This window comes from Bison bison, unplaced genomic scaffold (genome assembly GCF_000754665.1).
Source record: "Bison bison bison isolate TAMUID 2011002044 unplaced genomic scaffold, Bison_UMD1.0 scf7180017864533, whole genome shotgun sequence".
Taxonomy (NCBI): domain Eukaryota; kingdom Metazoa; phylum Chordata; class Mammalia; order Artiodactyla; family Bovidae; genus Bison; species Bison bison.
In genome coordinates, this window is record NW_011495082.1 from 5178531 (window position 1) to 5201738 (window position 23208).

General features: G+C 35.9%; 1 protein-coding gene across 1 annotated transcript in view; it reads left to right on the forward strand.

The window, feature by feature from the left end:
* GPR98 (G protein-coupled receptor 98) overlaps positions 1-23208 on the forward strand; it is a 543192-nt gene that overhangs the window by 351469 nt on the left and 168515 nt on the right. Inside the window, exons 84-85 of the mRNA XM_010831922.1 lie at positions 2412-2528; positions 11692-11870. Coding sequence (XP_010830224.1) covers positions 2412-2528; positions 11692-11870 — 296 coding nt within the window. The remainder of the gene's footprint in view (positions 1-2411; positions 2529-11691; positions 11871-23208) is intronic.

Here is a 23208-nt window from a genome sequence, read left to right on the forward strand (position 1 = left end):
ATTCAACACAGTCTATACTATAGAATCTGAATGAGAGGTTTATAAGTACTCTTATAAAGACTTTATGAAAAGATGCCACTCTGTAAAAAGGAAAACATACAATTTTGAAATTATTATTTTGGGGGGGGCTGAATCTCATAGCTCTGTGTCTCTTGAATCTTTTGAGGCACAGTTTCTGGTGTTTATTGTTCATTAGTGTTTTGATGAGAGTGTTAAGAGAATGGACTTCCCTGATAGCTCAGCTGGTAAAGAATCCGCCTGCAATGCAGGAGACCCTGGTTTGATCCTGGGTTGAGAAGATCTGCTGAAGAAGGAATAGGCTACCCACTCCAGTATTCTTGGCCTTCCCTGTGGCTCAGCTGGTAAAGAAACCATTTGTACAATTTAGGAAGGTTAAATTTATGACAAATTACAACTCAGAACTTAGAAGCTGAAAGTCTAGGAAAATCTGAGTATGTTTTTAAGGTAAGCCCTAATTAAATCAAAAGCTATTTGTGATATGTTCTGGAAACGGAATTTGTTGACTTTGTTTATTCAGGGAACTCATTTATACCAGATTGTTAGGAAATAATGCTACATTCATTCTTAGTGTCTGCTTTTATTTTATTGTGAGCAACGTATACTCCCAACCTAGAACTAAATAAACAAAAAAATGAAATAGGAATATTTCTCATTTGAAAAAGAATACTGGAATTTTGAAGTAGAAACGGACTTTACAGTTAATTTTTTCTAACCTCCTCCTTATTACTGATGAGGGAATTAGTCCCCAAAGGGTAAACTGACTTGTTCAGTGTCCATAGCTTGAAAAAGAAAAAAAAAAAGCAGGATTCTTTTTCTCCTGTACTTGGTACAGGAAGTACTCAATAAATAATTCCAAAGAGGGAAGAGTCAGCATGGCATGAGATACATATGATTGTAAATTTATGAATTAGCATTTTGGTTCTCCTGTAATTGGCTGAGGAGACTGGTTATGGTTAGTCTTTCCCTGTGAGATAGTGGTGCTGGAAGCATGTGAAGTCTCGTCCCAGATCCTGTCATTCGCCACAGTGATGCCATCCTGGGAAAACTTGCGGGCAGAAATTTTTGAGAAAATTTAATGTGCACATGTTTGGGACAAGTAGATGGGGAGGGGCAATAGAAACAATACTCTGATTTGATTTTGAGCAAATTATTCTTTTTTTTTTAATCCAAGAAGCACTAGTGATATTTGTATTTCCTTTTTAGAAGCTGTGCTATTTTGAGACATAAGTCAGTTTTCTCCTTTCAACACCCCTCTATCATTTTGGAATCTATCTTTCTTTCTTTCTTTCAACAATCATTTATTGAACATTTCAGGCATGTTTCAGGCATAGTGGTAGCTTATAAAAATATTAAGTCAAGAAAACTTGGTCTCTGAACTAAAGAGGGAGGGAATTTATTCCTTGCAATGTTACAGTATGTTGTTATTGCTGTAAAGTTTCCCTTGCTGTGTGTACTTTCCATTATAAAATTTAACACAGTAGTCATATAATAGAGAAAATACAAAATAATAGAAATCACAGGAGTGTTTCACTTTGTTTATTTATCCATTTATTCAACAAGTACTTATTGAGTACCTCCAATAAAAGATTTACCTACTATGTTCCAGATACTGGGCTATGTGAGTTGGGTACAACAGTGAGTAAAACATTCAGTGATTCTGCCTTTACAGGGATTACATTCTAATAAGTGAGACTAAAAATGACCAAGAAACATAAGAAATAAATTACAGAACGTGTTAGAAAGTGGCAAGTGCTATTAAAAAAAAAAAGAGTCAGATGATCACGTGAGTGCGAAATAAACAAGAAAAGGGGATGTAATTTTCAATAGTGTAGTCAAGAGAGATCTTATTGTGAAGGATACTTCTGAACAGACTTGAAGGCAGTTGAAATAAAAATCCAAGAATTAGGGTAACTGTAGGCTTTGAAATTTAAAATTTATTTTAAGTCTATTTTGTTACATGAATTACTTCCTAATGAGATGATGCAGATGATAATAAACTTAGAAATTTTGCCTCTCTTTTTTTTTTCTCTCCTATGAGGTTTGACTTACGTAAAGAATGGTACTTCCACTCTATTTTCTCATTTGTACTTAAGTAAATATATTTCATATGATTTTTGTCCATCCATGATAAGAACAAAATTTACTCTATGAGAATTTCCAATGACAGTCCAAAACAGCATGTAGCATAATTTCATATCATTAATTTTTTTCTTAGACACATAAAAACCCATGTATTTTTGTTTTAGGATGACTTCTCAGTTTGGGCAACAAATCAACTTATTTTCCCTTTGAGTCATTGAATCATCAATTCGAATAAGAAAATTGGTTTTTAAAAATATTCTTGATTGACTTTAACATGATTTAAAAATAAAGGTATTTGTTTCTTACAGATTGTATTTCTGGCGTCTGCATATGCAAGTCCCCGACTCACAGAGGAGAGCTGTTCAGCCATTGCCGCAGTCACACATTACCTGTATCTGTGCCAGTTTAGCTGGATGCTCATCCAGGTTGGTACCTCATTTCCTCCTTCTACCCCATGCAACTTTCCAGGGCATCTGGAGGGAGTGGCCTTTATATCTGATATTCTTTATACTGAAATGGAAGTAATTCCATATGTCCATCACTGCATTCCCAGGAGATCAGTGTAAGAAAACCCTTCCAAACTGTACAGCATTAGAAAGCATAGTGAATCTGAGGAAGTGGGAAGAGATCTAGTAGAGTTTTGTAAGTGACTGGTAGGAGATGAGGCTTGTGATGTGGGTCCTATAAGACATAGTAAGAAACTTTAATTTTTTTTCCTAGGGGAAGTCAATGGAATTATTTTTAAGCAAAAGAGTGACATGATGAGATTTGGATTTTAGAAAAACTCCCTGTTGTAGTGAATTGAGCTCAGGAAAGAGTTGATACAGGAACCATTTAAGCAGCTTTAGCTGGATTCTGGGGAAAGAACATAGTGGTGTGAACCAGAGAGGAACAGAAGGGACAAAGCGGAGTGAACAGCTTCTGAAAATTGGTTTTTAAAGTAGGACTTCAGGATTAGAGATTTATTAGTAGTAGTGCAGAAGGTTGCTTACCCAAGTTTCCAGTGTGAGTGAATGGATGGATAGCGGTGCCTTGAACTGAAATAATGATTGCTGGAGATTGGCGAAAGATGGTGAGTTTTGTTTTGTTTTTTTTTAAGACAAGCTGAGTGTAAAGTTCTTGTGAGTTCTCCAGTGGAGACTCTGAGAGAAGTGGAATGGTAAATTCCAGAACAGAGGTGCATGCTAGAGAAATACACTAGATGACTTTTGGCTTAGAGTTGGAAAATGGAGCCATTGCTTTAGAAGAGATCACTTTGGGAGAGTACAGAGTAAGACCACGAGAGACCCAGCGTACTCTCCTGAGGAACTGGGAAGTGTTGAGGAGAGATTTGAATACTCCTTTTCTGACTCAAACTCCAGATTCTACTGCCCAGTGCTGATTTGCTTGATAAAGAGGCTAATGTGAGAACTGGATCCACTTAAGCACTATTAATGTCACTAGTTCAATAGGTCAACTAAAATATGCTTCCTTTGAAAATGATTTCTACATGGTCGTAACGTTCAGTCTTTCATGAGAAATAGTCTCCTATGTGTTTCTGAGTATGCTTGTGAACTTTTTTATGTAAACAGATGCGTTCAGGCCCTTGCATATTCTTTTTTCTTGTTTAATAAGGAGAATGTAGGATTTCTACCATCTGGCAATTTTGGAGGAAAGTGAGGAGATACTATTAAGAGAGAACACTGTACAGACTCAAGGCAGGGACCTTTTCCCAGGTATGATACTATAGTTAGTTCTGAAGGAGAATGGAGAAGGAAATGGCAACCCACTCCAGTTTTCTTGCCTCGAAAATCCCATGGATGGAGGAGCCTGCCGTGGGGTCACAAAGAGTCGGACATGACTGAGCGACTTCACTTCACTTTTGAAGGAGAAGAAAACAGAACTGTTTGGTTAATAGAACTAGTTGGAACAATTAGAGACCTGCATCTGGGTTTGAATTCTGGCTCCGTCATTACCTTTGTAACCTTAATCAAGTTATTGACTCTCGCCAAGTTTTGTTTCCACATCTGCCTTATGGGGACAGTAATTCCTACCTCATAGAATTATTGTTTTATAACTCTTTGAGAAGTCCTAATTATGGAAGGTTTATGGTGTTCTCCAACCTCCCACCAAACAATTAAAAAGCAAAGCTAAACTGTACAGCATAAAACAAATACTTGCTGAAATTAAAGTCGCATTTGCAAGATTCTCTGGTCCTCTTTAGCCGTTTATCTGATTTGAACTTTTTATGTGCATCCCGAGGTCCTTAGAGGTTTGCTGAAGGCCTCTGTCCATGTCCCTGACCTATTCAGTTTTTGATGAATGACCTGGATGAAGACACAGGAAGCTGTTTTATTAGGTATACAGATGATACAGAGCTCAAAAGCTAGCTAAAATATAAGCTGCCTGTGCTAAGAGTACAGGTAGAACAAATATGGTGAAACTGTACTGTGACAGCTTGAAAATGAGAGTGAAAGATGTAATCTGATGGGGGTTAATGTAAACACCTTGAAATTTTAATTTAACCCAAACTCAGTAGCAATCAAATGTGTGATCAGATTGCTTAAACCATAGCAACTAGGGTTAACTACAGAAACACAGGCCTGGGTTACATAAATAACAGTATGGAGACAGCCGAGGGAGCCATGTTTACACTGTAATCTACAACAGCTTGGCACCCTGTAGCTACTTCCAGCAAGAACATTAACCAGCCAATGAGAAGCTGAAAGACAGTCCTATAATAAACTTGGAGGCAGCTGGAGATAACTAACCTGGAAAAAACTTACGGAGATGGGCTGGCTGTCGACAAATTACTGGGAGGGCTGCTATAGCACAGAAAAGAATGGACTATATAACTTCCTTTGGAAGAGCCAGAAGAAATGGGTCAAAAATTAGGGAAGCAAATTTTGATTCACGTCAAGAACTTTTATAGCCAATAAAAATTTCAAAGTTGAAAAAGCTGGGTCTGAAAGTAGAGAGCATCTGCTCGATGAAATATATTCAAACGGGGAAATGACCGACTTTCAGATAATGTTTTAGGTGGATCTCCTGCTTTAGGGGAGTGTTAATAGGATCACATATAAATTCTCACCCAGTTTAATAGAGATTAGTATATTCTATATGTCTTCGAGTTTTGAGTAAATATGATTGTGGCTGATGCATATTTAACAAGCTAATTACATTTCTGTATGCCTGATGGCTTAGGAAAACTATTTAAAGTACCAGCGAAGTTTAATGTGTTTTAGGTGGTATACCGCACATTTTTCATGGTCTGTGGTATGACCACAAGGGAAAAATTCAGTAACTTCTCATTCTAGGTAGGTTACCTCTAATGAGTTACTTTGTGGTCAAAGGTTGTCGCTTTACTAACCTGTATTTTCCCGTTTATAAAATACTGTCTGCTAAAAATCTTATTAAAGCTAAATTTTTTTTAAAAAAATTACATAAAAGATTAGACTACTGTTAATCCAGTCTTATTAGTTGAATAGAGTTGAAATAGCTGAAAGAATGTTAACATTTTAATAATTCTACTTCATATAGCAATATAGAGAATTTGATATATGTATGTGTGTGTATAGCTTATAATGATAAAAGGTTAATGACTAACTTAATCATTGGGCTCAGCATGTAAGGACTATTTATTTTCATCTGCATTATATCTGCAATCAGAATAAATGGATTTAAATGAATTTATCTTGGAGAGTTGCTTTACTTTTATATCATACTTTAAGTACATTATAGTAACATCGAATTCTGTTTTAGAGTAAAGAACAGTTTTGTAGTTGAACATGTTACGTAACTTCTCCGAGCCTAGATTTTCTTAGCGAATGACTAGATTTGTAGATTTATAGTAACGGTACCTGTCTTTGAGGACTGTGGAAAAACAGAATGAATGAATACCTGGAGAGAGCTTGGAGCAGTAGTTCCTGGGATGGACTGCTCACTCCGTATGTGTTGATTTACCATATTAATGGCTAGGAAAATACATGGGCACATGTTGAATACTCTTTTTCCAATATAATTCACATCTTTGTTTTGCAAAAGAGAATTAGCTTGATACAGGGGAAAGAGAAGGCTGACAGAATGAGGCAGACACTAGCTGCAAAGCTGAACAGACTGATAACCTCTAACCTCTTTACTGAAGGGCACACGTGGTGTGTAGCCGGCTCCAGAGCTGGTGACCTTGACTGTTTCTTTAGTTTTCCCCTTTCCTGACTTTTTCTTTAAGCTCCCCTCTTCTCTGGAAGGGAAATCATATTGTGCATGATGGGAATAGAGTAACAAATTATTTTGCTTATTTTTTTAGAGGTATACAACTCACAAATTCCCTCTTTGCCTGTGGAAATTGAGTTATCCTTCTGTTTGCTGTTTATGTAAGATCACTCTGAAATTATTGAAACACTTTCCCACGTCCTTCGACCAGCCGAGTTTTGTCTATTTCTCCTTCTTTCATATGCCTTCCACCCTCTGCTCTACCCTCACCCTACTCCTGAAGGTAAACACTGTTAATTGTTTCTTGTGTATGCCTCCAGATATATTCCACAAATACATAAATATTTGTAAACATATAAAGAAGCACATATGTGTGTTTGTGTGTATAGTCTATATATGTTTGTATACTATATATATATATGTATATATATAGTGCACATATAAATTTATCCCATCCTGATATACTTTCTTTTCTATACTATAATATGGTTATTCCATAATTTATTTTTCTGATCTCCTAGTGATGAAGTTCTGGTTATTTTCAGTTACTTTATAAACAAGGTTTCCTTGAACATCCTTGGACTCTGAATATTTATTTACTTATAGAATATCCATGGAATAAATTCCTAGAACTAATGTCTTTGCTCTTAACATCTACGTGAAACATGTTACCAGATGGGTGGCCAGACCATGAGTTAATCTATGCAGGAAATAAATCACAAGTAAATTATTTGAGATATAAATATATAATATAGGTAAGTAGAAACTTAATTTTGCCTGTGTATTCATTTGGCCCAGTGTTAGGATCATTTCCTATCACCAAGTTAAATTGTATAAAAAAATGCTTCAGTTAATATCCACGCCTGGATTGTCCTTACAATCTCTTCATTTATGCCGAGGGACACAGCTTAATCAAAAATATAATGTGTTATTTTGAAACTAAAGCTTACTTGAAGAACATATTTTTAAATAGTAGAATAAAGTTAGAAATCATTTCACAGTTGTGCTTCAGCATTCACCTCTTGTACTTTAATTTCTCTGTAAAATCAGGTTATGAAGAACCAAATGTACATAGATTTATTCCTTGGTAGAAAGACTACTTAGTGCCAGAACATAACAACAGGAAGGGAAAAGCTAATATTAGCTGTGTTTTTCCTTCATCATTGATTTAATTTGAGGGAACATCAAAGGTATTAAGGGCAACAGGCTGGTAATTATCAAGATAAAATGACATACCCAGGAAATACTGAATTCTCCAATCTTCACAAAGCCTTGTAAAAATTGTTAAAAGGAAGCATAACTGGAACAAGGACACGTGATAACATTTCTCAGATTCTCCTCTGAAAAGAATGACTAAGAACCTATGGTAATAACAAAATTAATAGCATCTATGATCTGTGACAAAACTTGAGGTTATATATCAGTGCAAGGTTTCTGGTGACACAATTAATCAAATATTAAACAACAGGCTGACCCTTCTCATTAGGAGTTCAAGTCAGTCCTACAGTTCTTTCTGGGAAGGTAGCATATAAATGAGTAAACTCAATAACTCAACCAAATTATGACGTTTTTACTGAATTCAGTGATAATTGTTAAATATTGAAATTGTGTACATCTTCATTTGTTTTATGCTTCTCAATAAAGATTGTATGCAAAGCATTTTACTAGGTACTACAAGGTATACACCAATTAATCTTCCATGGCTCATGGGTATGTTTCAGCCATTTCTATTCTGAATGTCCTTTGTAAATTCTCATTTAGTTTTGGCAAATGAGAGAGTGGGTTATCTCCAAGCTTGAACAAGGAGTATGCATCTCCACTAACACATACAGCTGGGCGGGGAGGAATGAAGACAAAATGTAAGCCTTGTGTAAATAACAAATCATCAGTATTTGTATGACTTTCTATGGAAATACATCTTAACCTTAGTCTTCACAAGATGCTTTGCTCTATAGCTAATGCAAATATGAAAAAGTTATGCTTTTCTCTAACCACCTCAGCTTCCTTATCTCTAAATAAGATGTCCTGAAGTGGTCCATAAGATGGTTCTAACAAAATATTTAAAACTAGAGCTAGAAATGTAATTGGAGACCTAGATACTGACATTGCAATTCACAGTTAGTCTTTAGCAGGAAATAGGTATGTGTGGTAAGCTGTTCTCAGTCAGTATGAAGCATGTTGGTGAGAATAACACCTTTAACTCATATTGAATTTTCATAACTTTTTTGTTCTAACATTGGTTAAACATAGATACTGGGGCACATATGCTGTATATCTGTCAACATAAAAATATCATGCAAAGATAATGGTCTCTTGATACTCTTTCAAGTACAAAGGAGGAGCCATGATTACAAGGAAAGGAATATATCTCAAATGTTCCCTTCCCACCTTATTGTGGAGAATGGAAGTAACTGGAACTTTTAACACAAATGCTCCAGAAGAGCGACATGTATCTCAAATTTTTAGAACAATGAAGGAACCTAAATTTAAGCAAACACTCAAATCATAAAAGGAAGAGTAAGCATATAGGCTAGCTCATTGAACCCATGCTCTGTATCATTGGACCTCAGGGAGCTGTGAGCAGGAATGGAAGGCATTGTCCATTCTTCTCTACACTTTATCTCTTCACTGTGCTTTTTGCTACTCTTATCACTAAAGTTCATATGTTTTCTTTTTGTTTTTTTTTTAAGTCAACCAGCCTAGACTCTCACAAAATTTCAGGGCTTTCAATGCCAGATAAGTGGTCCAGCCTGGGTCAGGCTTCTCCAGATCCACAGCTTTGGCAGAAGGGCAGGGTCGTGAGCATACATTGCGTGTGTTGGCGACCGGTGGGAGGATGTGAGGAGAGAGACAGGGTTCAGAGAGAGAGGGCTGATGACCTGGGCACACTTTCCAGAACGTACCTCCCATACATACTATACTAAAATATTTAAAATTCAAGGAAAACTTAGAGTGAGTTAGTCAAAACAACTCTTAGATTTAGACCACGTACTATGTCCCAGAATAATTAAATGTTGTTTCATAACATAACGTTTCCACTCTTTAACCACAATAAATAAAAAGTCATACAATGGTAAATACTGTCCTTTGAGTAGACTTTAATGATTGGATTCTTTAAAGAAAGAAAGAGACTTTTTTTTTTTTAATTGACAAAAGCTCATGACGTTCGGAGCTGGATTTGCTTAACTGAGTATTCAAGAATTCAATGACACTGTTCCTTGAGCTCTTTGAAGCAGAAGTATTGCGTGTATAAATCTGACAACGCAATTACATTTGTCTCAGTCTTATCTGAGGTAAAGGTCAGACAGCTGCTGAAAGGTTCAATGATTCTAACTGATGGACTAATGTTCATCTGTGTAAAAGTGGACATTTTGGAAATGCCCTGATCTTTATCATGATGAATCAACTTAAAAGTCATTTACCAGTCTGTACTCTCCTGATTCTTCTGCCAACTGTACCACCGAGTAACCCTGTTATAAGAATATATACAATTCTATTTAAAATAAATGGCCCATACTTTTATTTTGGGGATGGGTTAGTCATCCTTACTTGGCATGAATTTTCTTGCTTTAAACAGACAGTATCGACCAGTCTAGCATCAGACACTTGGTCCAGTCCCACCTGTTTGGGTCATGTCCCTTCACTAAGGACTTCCTTCATAGCTCAGTTGGTAAAGAAATCTGCCTGTAATGCAGGAGACCCGTGTTTGATTCCTGGGTCGGGAAGATCCTCTGGAGAAGGAAATGGCAACCCATGCCAGTTCTTGGCTGGAGAATCCCATGGACAGATGAGCCTAGCAGGCTACACACGACTTAGGGAGTAAACCAGCACCACCTAACTAATAATAGAAAGGAGGTAAAAAGCCTCTTGGGCCATTAAAAAAAAAAAAAAAAACTCAGAACAAATTTACATAAGCAACAACTCAAAACAGGCTTCATACTTACAGATACAAACAGATGTACACAAAGATACGGAGTGCTGACAGGAAATAAAATTCAGACACAAAAATCTGCAAGTAACCAAACATTTTTATCCTTTCCTGCTTTAGGCCAATCAATACTAATCCCCCAAGGCTAATTTGGTCCAGATAGGCTCTTACTTGGAAGCCTCAGTAAAACATCTGAAAACCTTCCCAGGAACATTAGGCATGATGTTTTTCACATAGCAGAGTTTCCATTGTATCACTGCATACTTTGGGTCTTTAACTATTTATCTTTTGTCTTTCACACCGTCTGACATCTTAATGGGAGAGTTAAGTGAGGCGATCACATTTTCCAGCGATGACTATGTGCTTAGCACTTTGTATATAGTGTCTTATGTAATCTTTATAACTTTGTTGTATGCATAAAGAAACTGAGGCACTGGGATTGGTGTCACTTGCCAAAGCTATTCCTGTAACATATAAAAATCTATATATACGATTAATCTGTACCCACAAACTCTCTGCCATATGAAGTTGAGGAAGGGGATTTAGGTAGTGGATAAGTGTCATTGTGTGAAATATGTGTGATATGACTTTCAGGATTGTTTCTGTAATAAATGATAATTAAACATAAGTACTCTCATGGAAAAAGAACACTAGAAGGCAGAATATATAAGTTCAAGATTTGATTTCCATACGGGGCTAGGTGTGATTTGGGACCAAGAGTAACATTTGTAGGCCTCAGATTCCTACTCTCTGGAAAGGAAGATTCAAGAAGGTAAATACCTCTGTCATCTCTGCTACTGTTATAGTCCCAGTGCCTAGATGGGCCTTTGAAATTTAGTATGCTCTCAGGAATGTTTATCAAGTGAATGAACGAAAGAGAGTATAAATTGAGAAAGAAAAATGGCCATAAAACCTAGCCCATCGCAGAACATTTTTCTCTGTGCAAACATTCTTTGTTTTCTTGTCTGTCTCCCACTGGGGACTGAGACCTGGGGCTGTGATCGCATTTCCCCATTCCCTGGAACCGTGTCTGATTCTACCACCTGATCAGCTCTCAATAAGTAAAAAATTGTTTAAAAGTCTGGAACAAAGGACCGTTTACTTCATCATCCTCACGAGGCTGTTCACATGGAAAGGAGGTTTGAATATCGGCGTGGTTTCTTCAAGCACACATTTACAGAACAATGACAGTTGATTATGACTGGGAGTAAATCAAAACAAATGAAGCAAAATATAAAGTAACATAAATACACTAAGCATTTCCTAACGTTTTCAGACTTTGGGGATACCCTGAATTTCTTGTATGGAAAAAAATGAATGTGTGAACTAATTAAAAAATCAAGTCAGAACTTTAATCGTTGAGTAGATCCCGGCCCTTTGTTGGTCAGTAACTCTTCATGTCTAAGCCATGTGAGTGTGTGTCCTGAGCCATCAGATCTGCTCATCTTATGTTCTCTTTTCTTTCCTAGTCTGTGAATTTCTGGTACGTGCTGGTGATGAATGATGAACACACAGAAAGGCGCTATCTGCTCTTCCTCCTTCTGAGCTGGGGACTCCCAGCTTTAGTGGTGGTCCTCCTCATAGTTATTTTGAGAGCAGCCTATCATCAGAGCATGCCACAGATCTATGGACTCATCCACGGTGACCTGTAAGTACATCCAGGGAGCGCACACTGCCCCCTCAGCCTCCTCTACTGATAGATGCTGGGAGCCGCTGACTGGGGGTTCCGACTGAAGAAGCACCATGAGGAAAGACCTTTGTCTTCCTGCCACACCATCTACATCTCTCCTTCCTCTAATTCTCTCTTTAAATAAAGAACTGTAGCCTCTTGAGTCCCTTCGATAGATGCCGTTTTCTCAGGTGGGTTGTATATCAAACAGTTCATGGCCATTTATATCGATACCTCGCCATAGTCTAGTTTGTTAGATTGTGACAAACCAGAAATACCCAGTGCAGTCAGGGAACTATGAACATTTTGATCAAGAATTTAATCAGTCGATAATTTGGAGAGTGGCACATCATCTAAGGAGTCTGATGCTTTTGGGAGGGGGAGCAGAGTTTGGCAGGTACCATCATCCATAAGGTACCTAAATACAAAAAGACTATGTCTTGAAGTGAATGGAGAGTGGCTGCAAGAGTACATGGGAAGGAGCCATGGTCAGCTAGGTCCTTCTGATAGATTCTTATTAAAGTTCACTGTAGCCTTGAAATCTAACAGATCTTTATACATGCATGTGTATGCATGTCTTAATCCTGAATCTGGTGTCTCACAACTTTGAGGACCACTCAACCCCTTCAAAAAAACCTTTGTGATAATAAAGGTTAATCAACTCCCTTGGTGTAATGAAGATTCAGAGGACAAAGTAACGTTTGTGAATGAGAAAGAATTAGCCTAGTTGCAATCTTCTGAGGACAGTAGTACCTCTCTATCTCACAGGTTATCATGAAGAAAATAATTAGGTAATAGATGTGAAAAATCTTTTAAAATGAAAGTACTATATAAGCAGAAGTTATTTCAATGTTATTTTTGCCTACAATCAGTTATAATCATTCATCATATACTTAATCAATGCTTGTTATCCACGTGTGCAGATACACTTCACACATGGGTAGTCACACACTGATATCCTGCATGCCATTTGACCAAAGGATATTAACTATGTAATACACACATACTTATTGAGATACCGTATATAGTAATTTTGTCATTCTATTTAAATTCAGTAAGATTCCTTCATGCTCATTAATTTGTAGTATTACAACAATTTATTAAAATATAGTAGTCGCTAAGAGTCGGACACGACTGAGCGACTTGACTTTCACTTTTCACTTTCATGCACTGGAGAAGGAAATGGCAACCCGCTCCAGTGTTCTTGCCTGGAGAGTCCCAGGGACAAGGGAGCCTGGTGAGCTGCCGTCTATGGTGTCGCACAGAGTCGGACAAGACTGAAGCGACTTAGCAGCAGCAGCAGCAGCAGCAGCAGTATATTCCGTCCATATACAATTCTTAAAGCCTAATCTTCCAGAAAGGAGTAGTTGTGTCTTTTTCCAATTATATTATGACATTAAAAAATTTTTTATTGGAGGGACTTCCCTGGTGGTCCAGTGGCTAAGACTTCATGCTCCCAGTGCAGAGGGTCTGGGTTCAATCCCTGGTCAGGAAAGTAGAGCCCACCTCTCCCAACTAAAAGTTTACATGCTGCAGCTACAGATCCCGTAGGCCACAACTAAGACCCAGCACAGCCAGATATGTAAATAAATGGTTTTAAAATATAAAATAAATATATTGGAATATAGTTGATTTGCCATGTTGTATTAGTTTCAGGTGTACAGCCAAGTGAATCAGTTAGGCATATATATATATATATATATCTCCCCTCTTTTTTTTTATTCTTTTCCTGGATGGAGCATTACAGAGTATTGAGTAGAGTTTCCTGTTCTGTACAGCAGGTTCTTATAGTTATCTGTTTTGTATATAGCGCTGTGTATATGTCAGTCCCAGTCTCCCAGTTTATCCCTCCCCTCCCTCACCCCCTTGTGACCGTAAATTTGTTTTCTACATCTGTGATTCTCCTTCTGTTTTAAATAAGTTCCTTATGACCTTTACTACTCCTGACATTAATTTAAATCTTGGACTGCCAGGATTAATTTCAGAAAGTTCTGCATCTTTCTTTGTCATATACAACGTAACCATGAGACAAGTCCTGGGGGCCCTCAGCCATCTCTTTCATGAGCTCCCTGGTGAAACAGGGTTATTTGGTGGCAGTTTTAGCATCACATGTGGATACACCCAGTATGGATAAATGGGACCCAATGCAAGTGATGTTAGTAAAAATAAACTATACAAGAAGGTCCAAATCACCCAAGTTTTAAAATATTTGCCTCTGAGGCTTTTGCAGAAAGTTCTTTTTAACCAACTCAGCTATAATAAATGAAATGTAACATATATTAACCTTTTACCCAATCTTAATATTATAGGATTATTGAAACTTTGTTTGGTTAGTATAGGTTATTTAGCTTCTTCATTCACATATAATATTCATGTGAATTTTTTCCAGATTTTTAAAAAGTGTGTATTTTTAATATTACTTTAATCTCAATGTAGAAAGAATAATTACTATGTTATTTTTTTAGTATTTATGAAAAATATTTTATGCTTATATAATCATTTAAAAGCATGCCTTTCCTCTGGGGATGATAGGATTTGTGGTTGTAAAATAGTAGGACATCTGTTGTGCAATAGTTGTTTGTAATAATAAAACTTTTTCAGTTAAGAATTTTCCCTAAGTAGATCTCTAATGCGTTAATATATTCAAGTTGTTACAATGCTTTTGTCAAATCTTGGAACCAAGATTATGATAATTAGATAAAACCAGGAAGTGATCTCTCTTTTCCTGTTAGCTGAAAAAGTTTACAAGTTTGGTGTTATTTCTTCTTTATTATTTTTGAAGAAGTCACACATGAACCCAGCTAGGCCTCATGTTTTCTTTGCAGGAAGACTTTTAATTACAGATTCATTTTCCTTTAAACATATACAACTATTAATATTTTCTGTATGCAGTTCTTTCTGTGTCAATTTGATATATTGTCTTTTTTTCTAGGAATGTTTCTATTTCATCTACCTATTCAAATTTTTTAGTGTTTGTAGGAATGAATATTTTTTTCATTCTTGATATTAATAATTAGTATCTTCTCTCACTTTTTATCTCTTGATCAGTCTCCTGTGAATATTGTTGTTTTTTCCCAAGTTCAACTTTTGACTTTTTCATATTCTCAATTGTGCATTTGTTTGCAATTTCATTGCTCATTTCCTTATTTTATTTTTATTTTTAGGTTTCATCTAATTTTTCTTTTTTTATTTATTCTATTTATCTTATTTGCTTTGTTTACTATGTGCTAGGTACTGTGAATTTATTTTATTTATTTAAAATAAATTTCCTCAGCTTTATGGAGATATAATTCACATATATAATTTTATAAGTTTAAGGTATCCAATGTGATGATTTGGTACTCACATCTGTTGTGAATTAATTATCACAATAAGATTGGTTAACACTTCCATCACCTCACATAATTGTGTGTGTGTGTGTGTGTGTGTGTGTGTGTGTGTATGGTAAGAACATTCAAGATTTCTTCTCTTAACAACTTGCAAGTACATAATATATTATTGTTAAATATAGCCACCATGCTATACATTGGATCCCCAGAACTTATTTATAACTAGCAGTTTGTGCCTTTTGACCAACATCTCTCCACTTTTCCCATCCTTGGGTCATAGCAGCCACCATCCTAATCTCTGTTTCTATGAGTTCAACTTTTTAAACATTCCTCATATAAATAAGGTTATATAATATCTATCTTCCTGTGTCTAAATTATTTCACTTAGCATAATGCCCTCAAGATCTATCCGTGTTGTTGCACATGGCAGGATTTCCTTTCTTGTGACTGAATAATATTGTAGTGTATTGTATATATTGCAATATATATCTCACATATTTATCCATTCACTCATAGACAGATTCTTAGGTTGTTTCTATATCTTTGCTACTGTGAATAACACTGCTATGAACATGGGGGTGCAGATATCTCTTCACAATCCTGATTTCATTCCCTCTGTGTGTATACCCAGAGGTGGGATTGGATCTTATAATAGTTCTATTTTTAACTTTTTGAGGAACCTCCATACCGTTTTCTATAGTGATTCTAACAATTTGCATTCCCACCAACAGTTTGTGATCTTTATTATTTCCTTCCTTCTGCTAACTTTGGGTTTCTAGTTCCTTGAGGTTTAAAGTTAGATTGTTTATTTGAGATCTTTCTTTTTTCTTCATGTAAGCTTTTATCACTATAAACTTTATCTTAGAATTGCTTTTGCAGCATCCCATGAGTTTGGTATATTGTTTTCCATTTTTAAGATTTTTTTTTTAATTTCCCTTTTGATTTCTTCTTTCATTCATTGGTTGCTTAGGAGTATATTGTTTAATTTCCACATATCTGTGAATTTTCCAATTTTATTCCTATAGTTGATTTCTAGTTTCATACTATTGTGGTTAGCAAACATACTTGATATGGTTTGAGTATTTTTAAGTCTGTTGACTGATTTTGTGGCCTAACATATGGTCTATCCTGGAGAATGTTCTGTGTGCACTTGAGAAAAGTAGATATTCTACTGCTGTTGGATGGCATGTTCTGTATGCCTTTTAGGTCCGTTTGGTCTAAAGAATAGCTCAAGTCCAACATTCCCTTATTGATTATTTGGCTGGGTGATATATCCATTGTTGAAAGTGGGATGTTGAAGGCCCCTACTATTACTGTATTTTTGTCCACTTCTCCTTTTAGATTGGTTAGTATTTGCTTAGTATATTTGGGTTCTCTGATGTTGGGTACAGATATTTGTGATTATTATATCCTCTTGATTAATTTACCCTTTATCCTTGTATTATGACTGTCTTTATCTCTTGCTATACCTTTTGAGTTAGTCTAGTTGTATGATATAAATATAACTACCCCTATTCACTTTCAGTTTCATTCATTCACTTAAGCCCTTGTGTGTCCATAAAGGGGAAGTGAATCTCTTGTAGGCATCATATATTTGGGTCTTTTAAAAAAAAAATCTATCCGTCATTTTGTGCCTTTATATTGGAGAATTTAATCTATTTACATTTAGAGTAATTATTGATAAGGACTTACTGATTCATCTTACTGTTTTCTGACTATTTTATTGTTCATTTGTTCTTTTCCACTTTTCTTGCTAATCTTCCATTTTGAACTGGTGATTTTCCATAGTGATATGTTTTAATTTCCTTCTCTTTATCCTTTATGAGTCTACTGTAGATTTTTGCCTCATGGTTACCATGAAGCTTACAATAAAATATCTTACTTATATAATGTTAAATTTTATACTAATAACAACTTCATTTATATATAAAAACTGCTTTTACTTCTCCCTTTTACTTTTTGGGGTCACACTTTACATCTCTTTATATTATATATTTATTAACAAATGAATGCAGTATAGTTATTTTTAATATTTCTGTCCTTTAACCTTTTAAATAGAGTTACATGGTCAACACATTGCCTAAGTACTGTACCAGAATATTCTGAATTTGACTGTATGCTTACCTTTACCAGTATGTTGTATATTTTCATGTGAGTAATTAGTGTCCTTTCCTTTCAGCTTGAAGAACTCCTTTCAGCTTTTACTTGTAAAATGAGCCTAGTAATGATGAATTCCTTTGGTCTTTGGTCTTTTCTGACAGCTTTGCCAAGTAGGAGGGTGTTGTTGGTTGGAAGGTTTCTCTTTCAGCATTTTGAATATATTATTCCACTCTCTACTGGGATATCTCTAAGGTCTCTGCTGAGAAATCCACAGATGGCATTATGGAGATTCCCTTGTAGGTTACAAGCTTTTTTCTCTCTGGCTGTTTTTTAAGATTCTTTCTTTGTCTTTGATTTTTGATATTTTTATTATGTGTTTTTTTGGAGAAGGTCTCTGTAAGTGTAGTTTGGGGACATCTATTATTTGTCCCCAAATAATATTGTCCCCATGTATTATTTACTCAGAAGTCCAATAAACATCTTTACCAGATGACACGCAGCTATCTTATATTCAGCAAGGTTAAAATTAATCTCTTAAATATGTGCTTTGACCTACAGTCTGTATGAAAAGTCAACCATCTTCCCGGGTTCTCAAGCTGTGAACTTGAGAGTTTTTCTACTTTTTTCCCCCTTACATTTCACATCCTATTAATCACAAATTGTGTCCTCGCCCGCCTCTTAAATGTTTTCCTAATCATTTTCATTTCTTATTGCATCACCATCTCTTCAGGTCACCTGTGTCATCTTTGTCTAGTCTGTTGGATTACCTTTTAACTTGTGTTCTTATCTCTAATTTCTTCCTTTTATAACCCATCCACTAAATTTTGGAATATGGAAATGAATATATAACTCTGATGCTTAAAATTCAAGTTGTTTTTCATCACCTCAAGGTCACGGATGTTAGGTTATCCACAGTTGACTCTGAACTCTTGAACCAGCTTCCTTAGCACCCTTCCCAGCCATCCTTTGTGGTTGCCCTTTGTAACTAAGTCCCTTGATATTGCCCATGGTCTCTTATGCCTACACCTTTATCTATATCTTATTAATCTCAAATGCTTTCCTTATGTCTGCCCCCCAAACACCTGTTTTTTCCCTCTAAACATCAGCTTAAATATCAGCTGTTTGAAGTATCTATTTTCAAATTAAAGCACTACCTCATATATACTCTTGGTAGAGTCAGAACTTTTCATAAATCCTGTGATTGTACCAATCATACTATATTATGAATATTTGATAAAGTTATCTATGCAAATTGAAATTCAGCCTGGAGGTCAGTGATTAATGCCAGAATATATGTTAAAAACAATAAATTTATGAAGAATGTAAGGTTTAATTTTTCCCTTGATGGAAGTAACTGAACCAGAAAAAAGAAAAGCCTTAACAACTAAGGTAAGTGTATACAAATGTGGATTTAGAGGAAACTTTCATGCTTTCTCTATGCAATAATGTATGTATAATAAAATTTTACACCATAAAATTATTAGCAAAATGTATCTAAAATACTTGCGTGTGTGTTAGTCTCTCAGTCATGTCCAATTCTTTGTGACCCCATAGACTGCAGGCCACTGGGCTCCTCTGTCCATGGAATTCTCCAGGCAAAAATACTGGAGTGGGTTGCCATGCCCTTCTCCAGGGGATCTTCCCAACCAAGAGACCGAACCCAAGTCTCCTACATTGCAGGCAGATTCTTTACCATCCGAGCCTCCTGGGAAACCGTTCTAAAATACCTAGAAGTCACCAAATGGTACTAATGTCTCAACATTTTAAATACTGTGTGAGATTTGTTGTGTCTTATAAGGAAAAAGTTTTCTTATACAAATATGATAGATAAAATCTTCTAATTCACCAAGGCTAGTGGATTTACAAGTCTGCACTGGGTGCTGTACTTCATAGACAAAACTACATTTAATATTTTATAGGCTCTTTCAAATCTTTCTCCAAATCATGTGCAATTTAGGTCTAGATTCAAAAATCCACTGCTGCTGCTGTGCAATCTAGACCTAAATTGCACAACATGATTTGGAGAAAGATTTTAAAGAGCCTATAAAATATTAAATTTAGTTTTGTCTATGAAGTAGAACACCCAGTATAGACTTGTTACTGCTTCTTTTGTCACTGAACCAGGTAATCCTATGAATCTATGAAAAATTATACTAAAAGTTAACAAAAGAAGACTTACATACTTTAAAGATTTTTTAAAAGACATTTTCATAACTTCTTGACAATTGTGCTAGAAACTCCTCTAGTTGTTTTTTAACCTTATAATTCAACAGTGCTTAACTAAAGTAAAGCTAAAGTAAATGAAATCTATCCTTGATTGATTTCCATTAGTTACCAGACATAAGTCTATTGAGAATACCCAGAGGTAGTCCCTACTGAGTGGTTTACATTTAGTGTCTTTGGAAGTAGCCACCTATTTTTCTTGGATTAGCTTCTCAGCTGCTTTAGGGAAAGGAAAAAATCTGAAGAAGAATCTCTAGCTTTATCATACCAAGTGCAGAGGAAAGAGAGTATAGCACTGAGTCAGGAGCCAGGATGGAAGCCAAAGGAATATGGGCCTGAGAAATTGTCCCTAAAGACATAATCTGCTATTAATCTGGGGCCACAGTTATGTGACTGTGGAAGGATAGAATGACTGAGAATGAGTGCCAGAGGGGAGGACAGTGAATTAACTTATATCAGTATTCCAGTATTCCTACCTCTGAGCTCTAAGACCCTGACAGATTAATAAATGTCAATAACAGTAAAAGTGATTTAACAGTGATAGATTGTTTTGTACTCCCCAATCACTTGCATTTTTCTCTTTCTTGCTAAGTTGTATGAATTCAAACCTAAAGAAAAATCAGCAAATTACTTATTGAGTAGCTATTAATATTATGTGCTAAAGCATAACTGAATTCTCTTCTATTTAAGCTATGTATTTGTTTGTGATTAAAAAAAAATGCCTGACAATTTAAAAATCGATTACTTTTCTTTTTTAAGTTTTTCAGTATTTTAGTTTCTTAGTATGTTTGGTATGATGTTTTATTTTCAATATTTTTAGCAAATCTTAATTATAACCTATTCTGATTATCCTGCTCCTGAACTGAATTACCTGTTTTATAAATAACGCAATCCTCTGAAAACAATCTAATTTTGCTAGCTATATTAGCAGAAACCTTGTTAACATGGAGGACAAATCTGTATACTCTAAATTAGAACTAAATAGAAGTAATGGTGCTGAATGGGGCGTATGATATTATGTGATATTATGTGAGAGTCTTTATTTTTATTGAAAACAATAGTTGTGAATGTGGGAAGCCTATTTACTTATCATCTTAGAGAAAATTAGAGAAAATCATCTGAGGATTAGAGAAAATTGGTGTAAGTCTATGGAAGAGAGGTGTTGTCAGGATCTCTGCATGGATTTTCTCAAGTGGGTGGTTTATTATTGCACATGGATGTGTGTATACACACAGAGAGAAATGCACGGATAGAAATAGCAGCGTTCTACTAGCATTTTTCATTTTTTCAGAACTCCAAAATAAAGAAATATTGAGTGTTTGCTTCCCCACAAGGTCTTAGAATCATGGAACCAAAGGGTTGGAAAATCTCCAGCTTGCCTTAATAAACTTCCAGTCATGTCCTTAAAAGCATATCATGATTCAAGCTCCTGTTCAAAGACTCATTAGCTTCTTGAACTTCTTATTCTAAGCATACTCAGTTTATCTGACCTTTTATAGCTGCTGATTTTACAACTCATTCTACCACCCTTACCTCATTCTCTTTGCTCATGTTAGCTTTAGCTCCCCTAACACCAGCTTCAGCTTTTCTGACTATTGCTGCATCTCTGTGAGAAAAATTCCAACTGGTGCTTTGTCTTACATCCCTCATGGCTTCTCTTAAGTCCCTGGATTCTCTTCTTCACAGAGAAAGGGGCATGCTGGTGAAAAGGAAACTTGATAAAGCCTTGAATCCAGTGTGCATCCAATCCTTGAGTAATCTTCACAGCATCACTGACAAATGTTCATTCACCTTATATTTGAACTGTTCTGTGAGAAGGTGTGTATTTCCTCTCAGGGCTTTTCATACAGAGTAGAAATCTTTTAGATTCTGGCTCGAAATCTAATTGCCAGACTCACACCAAAAAACCCCTAAACATTTCAATTCAATAATCCTCCTGTTTGTCCCTACTCTTTTGCTTCCAAGCTAAACATTTCTGATTTGTTCAAATATTTCCACATAAAGCATGCTTTTGTGTGTCTTTTCATTATCTTGGTAGCTCTCCTCTATACTTGTTCTATCTATCCATCTATATTAGTCTTCTTCTACATTTTATTTTTGAAAGAATTTTAAACACAGACAAGTTGAAAAAAACTATCAAGTTCACATATACCCTTCACCCAAGACATATATATATACATACTTACATAACCGTAGTACAATGTTCAAAACCAGGAAATTAACTATGAGAAAACACACTTAACTCCACTGCAAACATTCTTCAGATTTCACCAGTTTTCGTCATCTTTGGAGACAAGCGTGTGGTTTTTTTAATGTATGTCCATATACTAACATGATGTATGATATTTATTAGATGGAGCATACCTACTGTTCAAGGAAGACCTCCATCTTGGTCACTGTATTATTTCTTAATGTAGAGTTGGATTCTCTTTATTTTTCATTTAGTATTATTTTATCAGTGTTCAAGAGTGATGCTGATCTATTGTTTTTTTCCCCCTTTGGACCGCCTTTATTTGGTTTAGGTAATAGTGTCTGTGAATATGTGTCACACATGAAGTAATAATTGCATGCAATCTATCAGACAAGGCTGGCTAAATGTTATTGACCTCATGAATTCCTGTGGGCGGCTTACCATTTTACTACCTCCAGTTATTCTGAAACTATTATTTCAATTATTTCTATCCTTTTGATTTGCATCTTTGACATTAGGATTGCAAATAATACACTCTCTAATATTTATGAAATTCAACTTTTATCAACCTAAGGTAGGATTAGGTTTGTTTTGCTTTCTTTTTTTTTTTTTTGTCATAAATGAGGAAAAAATGCCTCTGAAACTTGCAATTTTCTATGATACTCTCTCATTAAGTTAGACTGATATAACAGAATACCATTGGTGACTTGGAGAAGGAAATGGCAACCCACTCTAGTATTCTTGCCTGGAGAATCCTATGGACAGAGGAGCCTGGTGGGCTAAGGTCCATGGGGTCGCAAAGAGTTGGACATGACTGAAGCAACTTAGCACGCACTGGTGACTTAAGCAAGACATTTATTTCTCACAGTTCTGGAGGCTGCAGTTCCCCATCAGAGTGCCAACGGGGTCAGGTTCTTGGTGAGGTCTTGCCCTCACCAAGGTCTTGCCCATCTCACTGGTCTTGCCCTCACATGGCCTTCCTTAGTGCATGTGGAGAGAAATTCTGTGTTTCCTCTTTATCTTTATAAGAGCATTAATCCCATCACAAAGCACCACTCTATGACCTAATCTAACAGTAATTATTTCCCAAAGGTGCCACTTCCAAATACATCACATTGGGAGATAGAGTTTCAACATACGAATTTGGGGGAAGGAGAGACACAAGCATTCAGTCTAAAGCTGGTCCTTTTATAGTTTATCTAAATGTAAGTACAACCTGAAGTGAAAGATTAAGTATCTATTTAGTTCCAGGAACTCCTTTTAGGGAAGGTCACAAGTTGTGAAAAATAATAGAACATTAACTTCATCTATGTTGAAAGATGAATAAATGTTTTCTTCTATATTCAGAAGCAATTAGATTTATTCTAATATTATTCTCAGAGTTCAGTTCTGTTCAGTTCAGTTGCTCAGTCATGTCCGACTCTTTGCGACCCCATGGGCTGCAGCACGCCAGGCCTCCCTGTCCATCACCAAC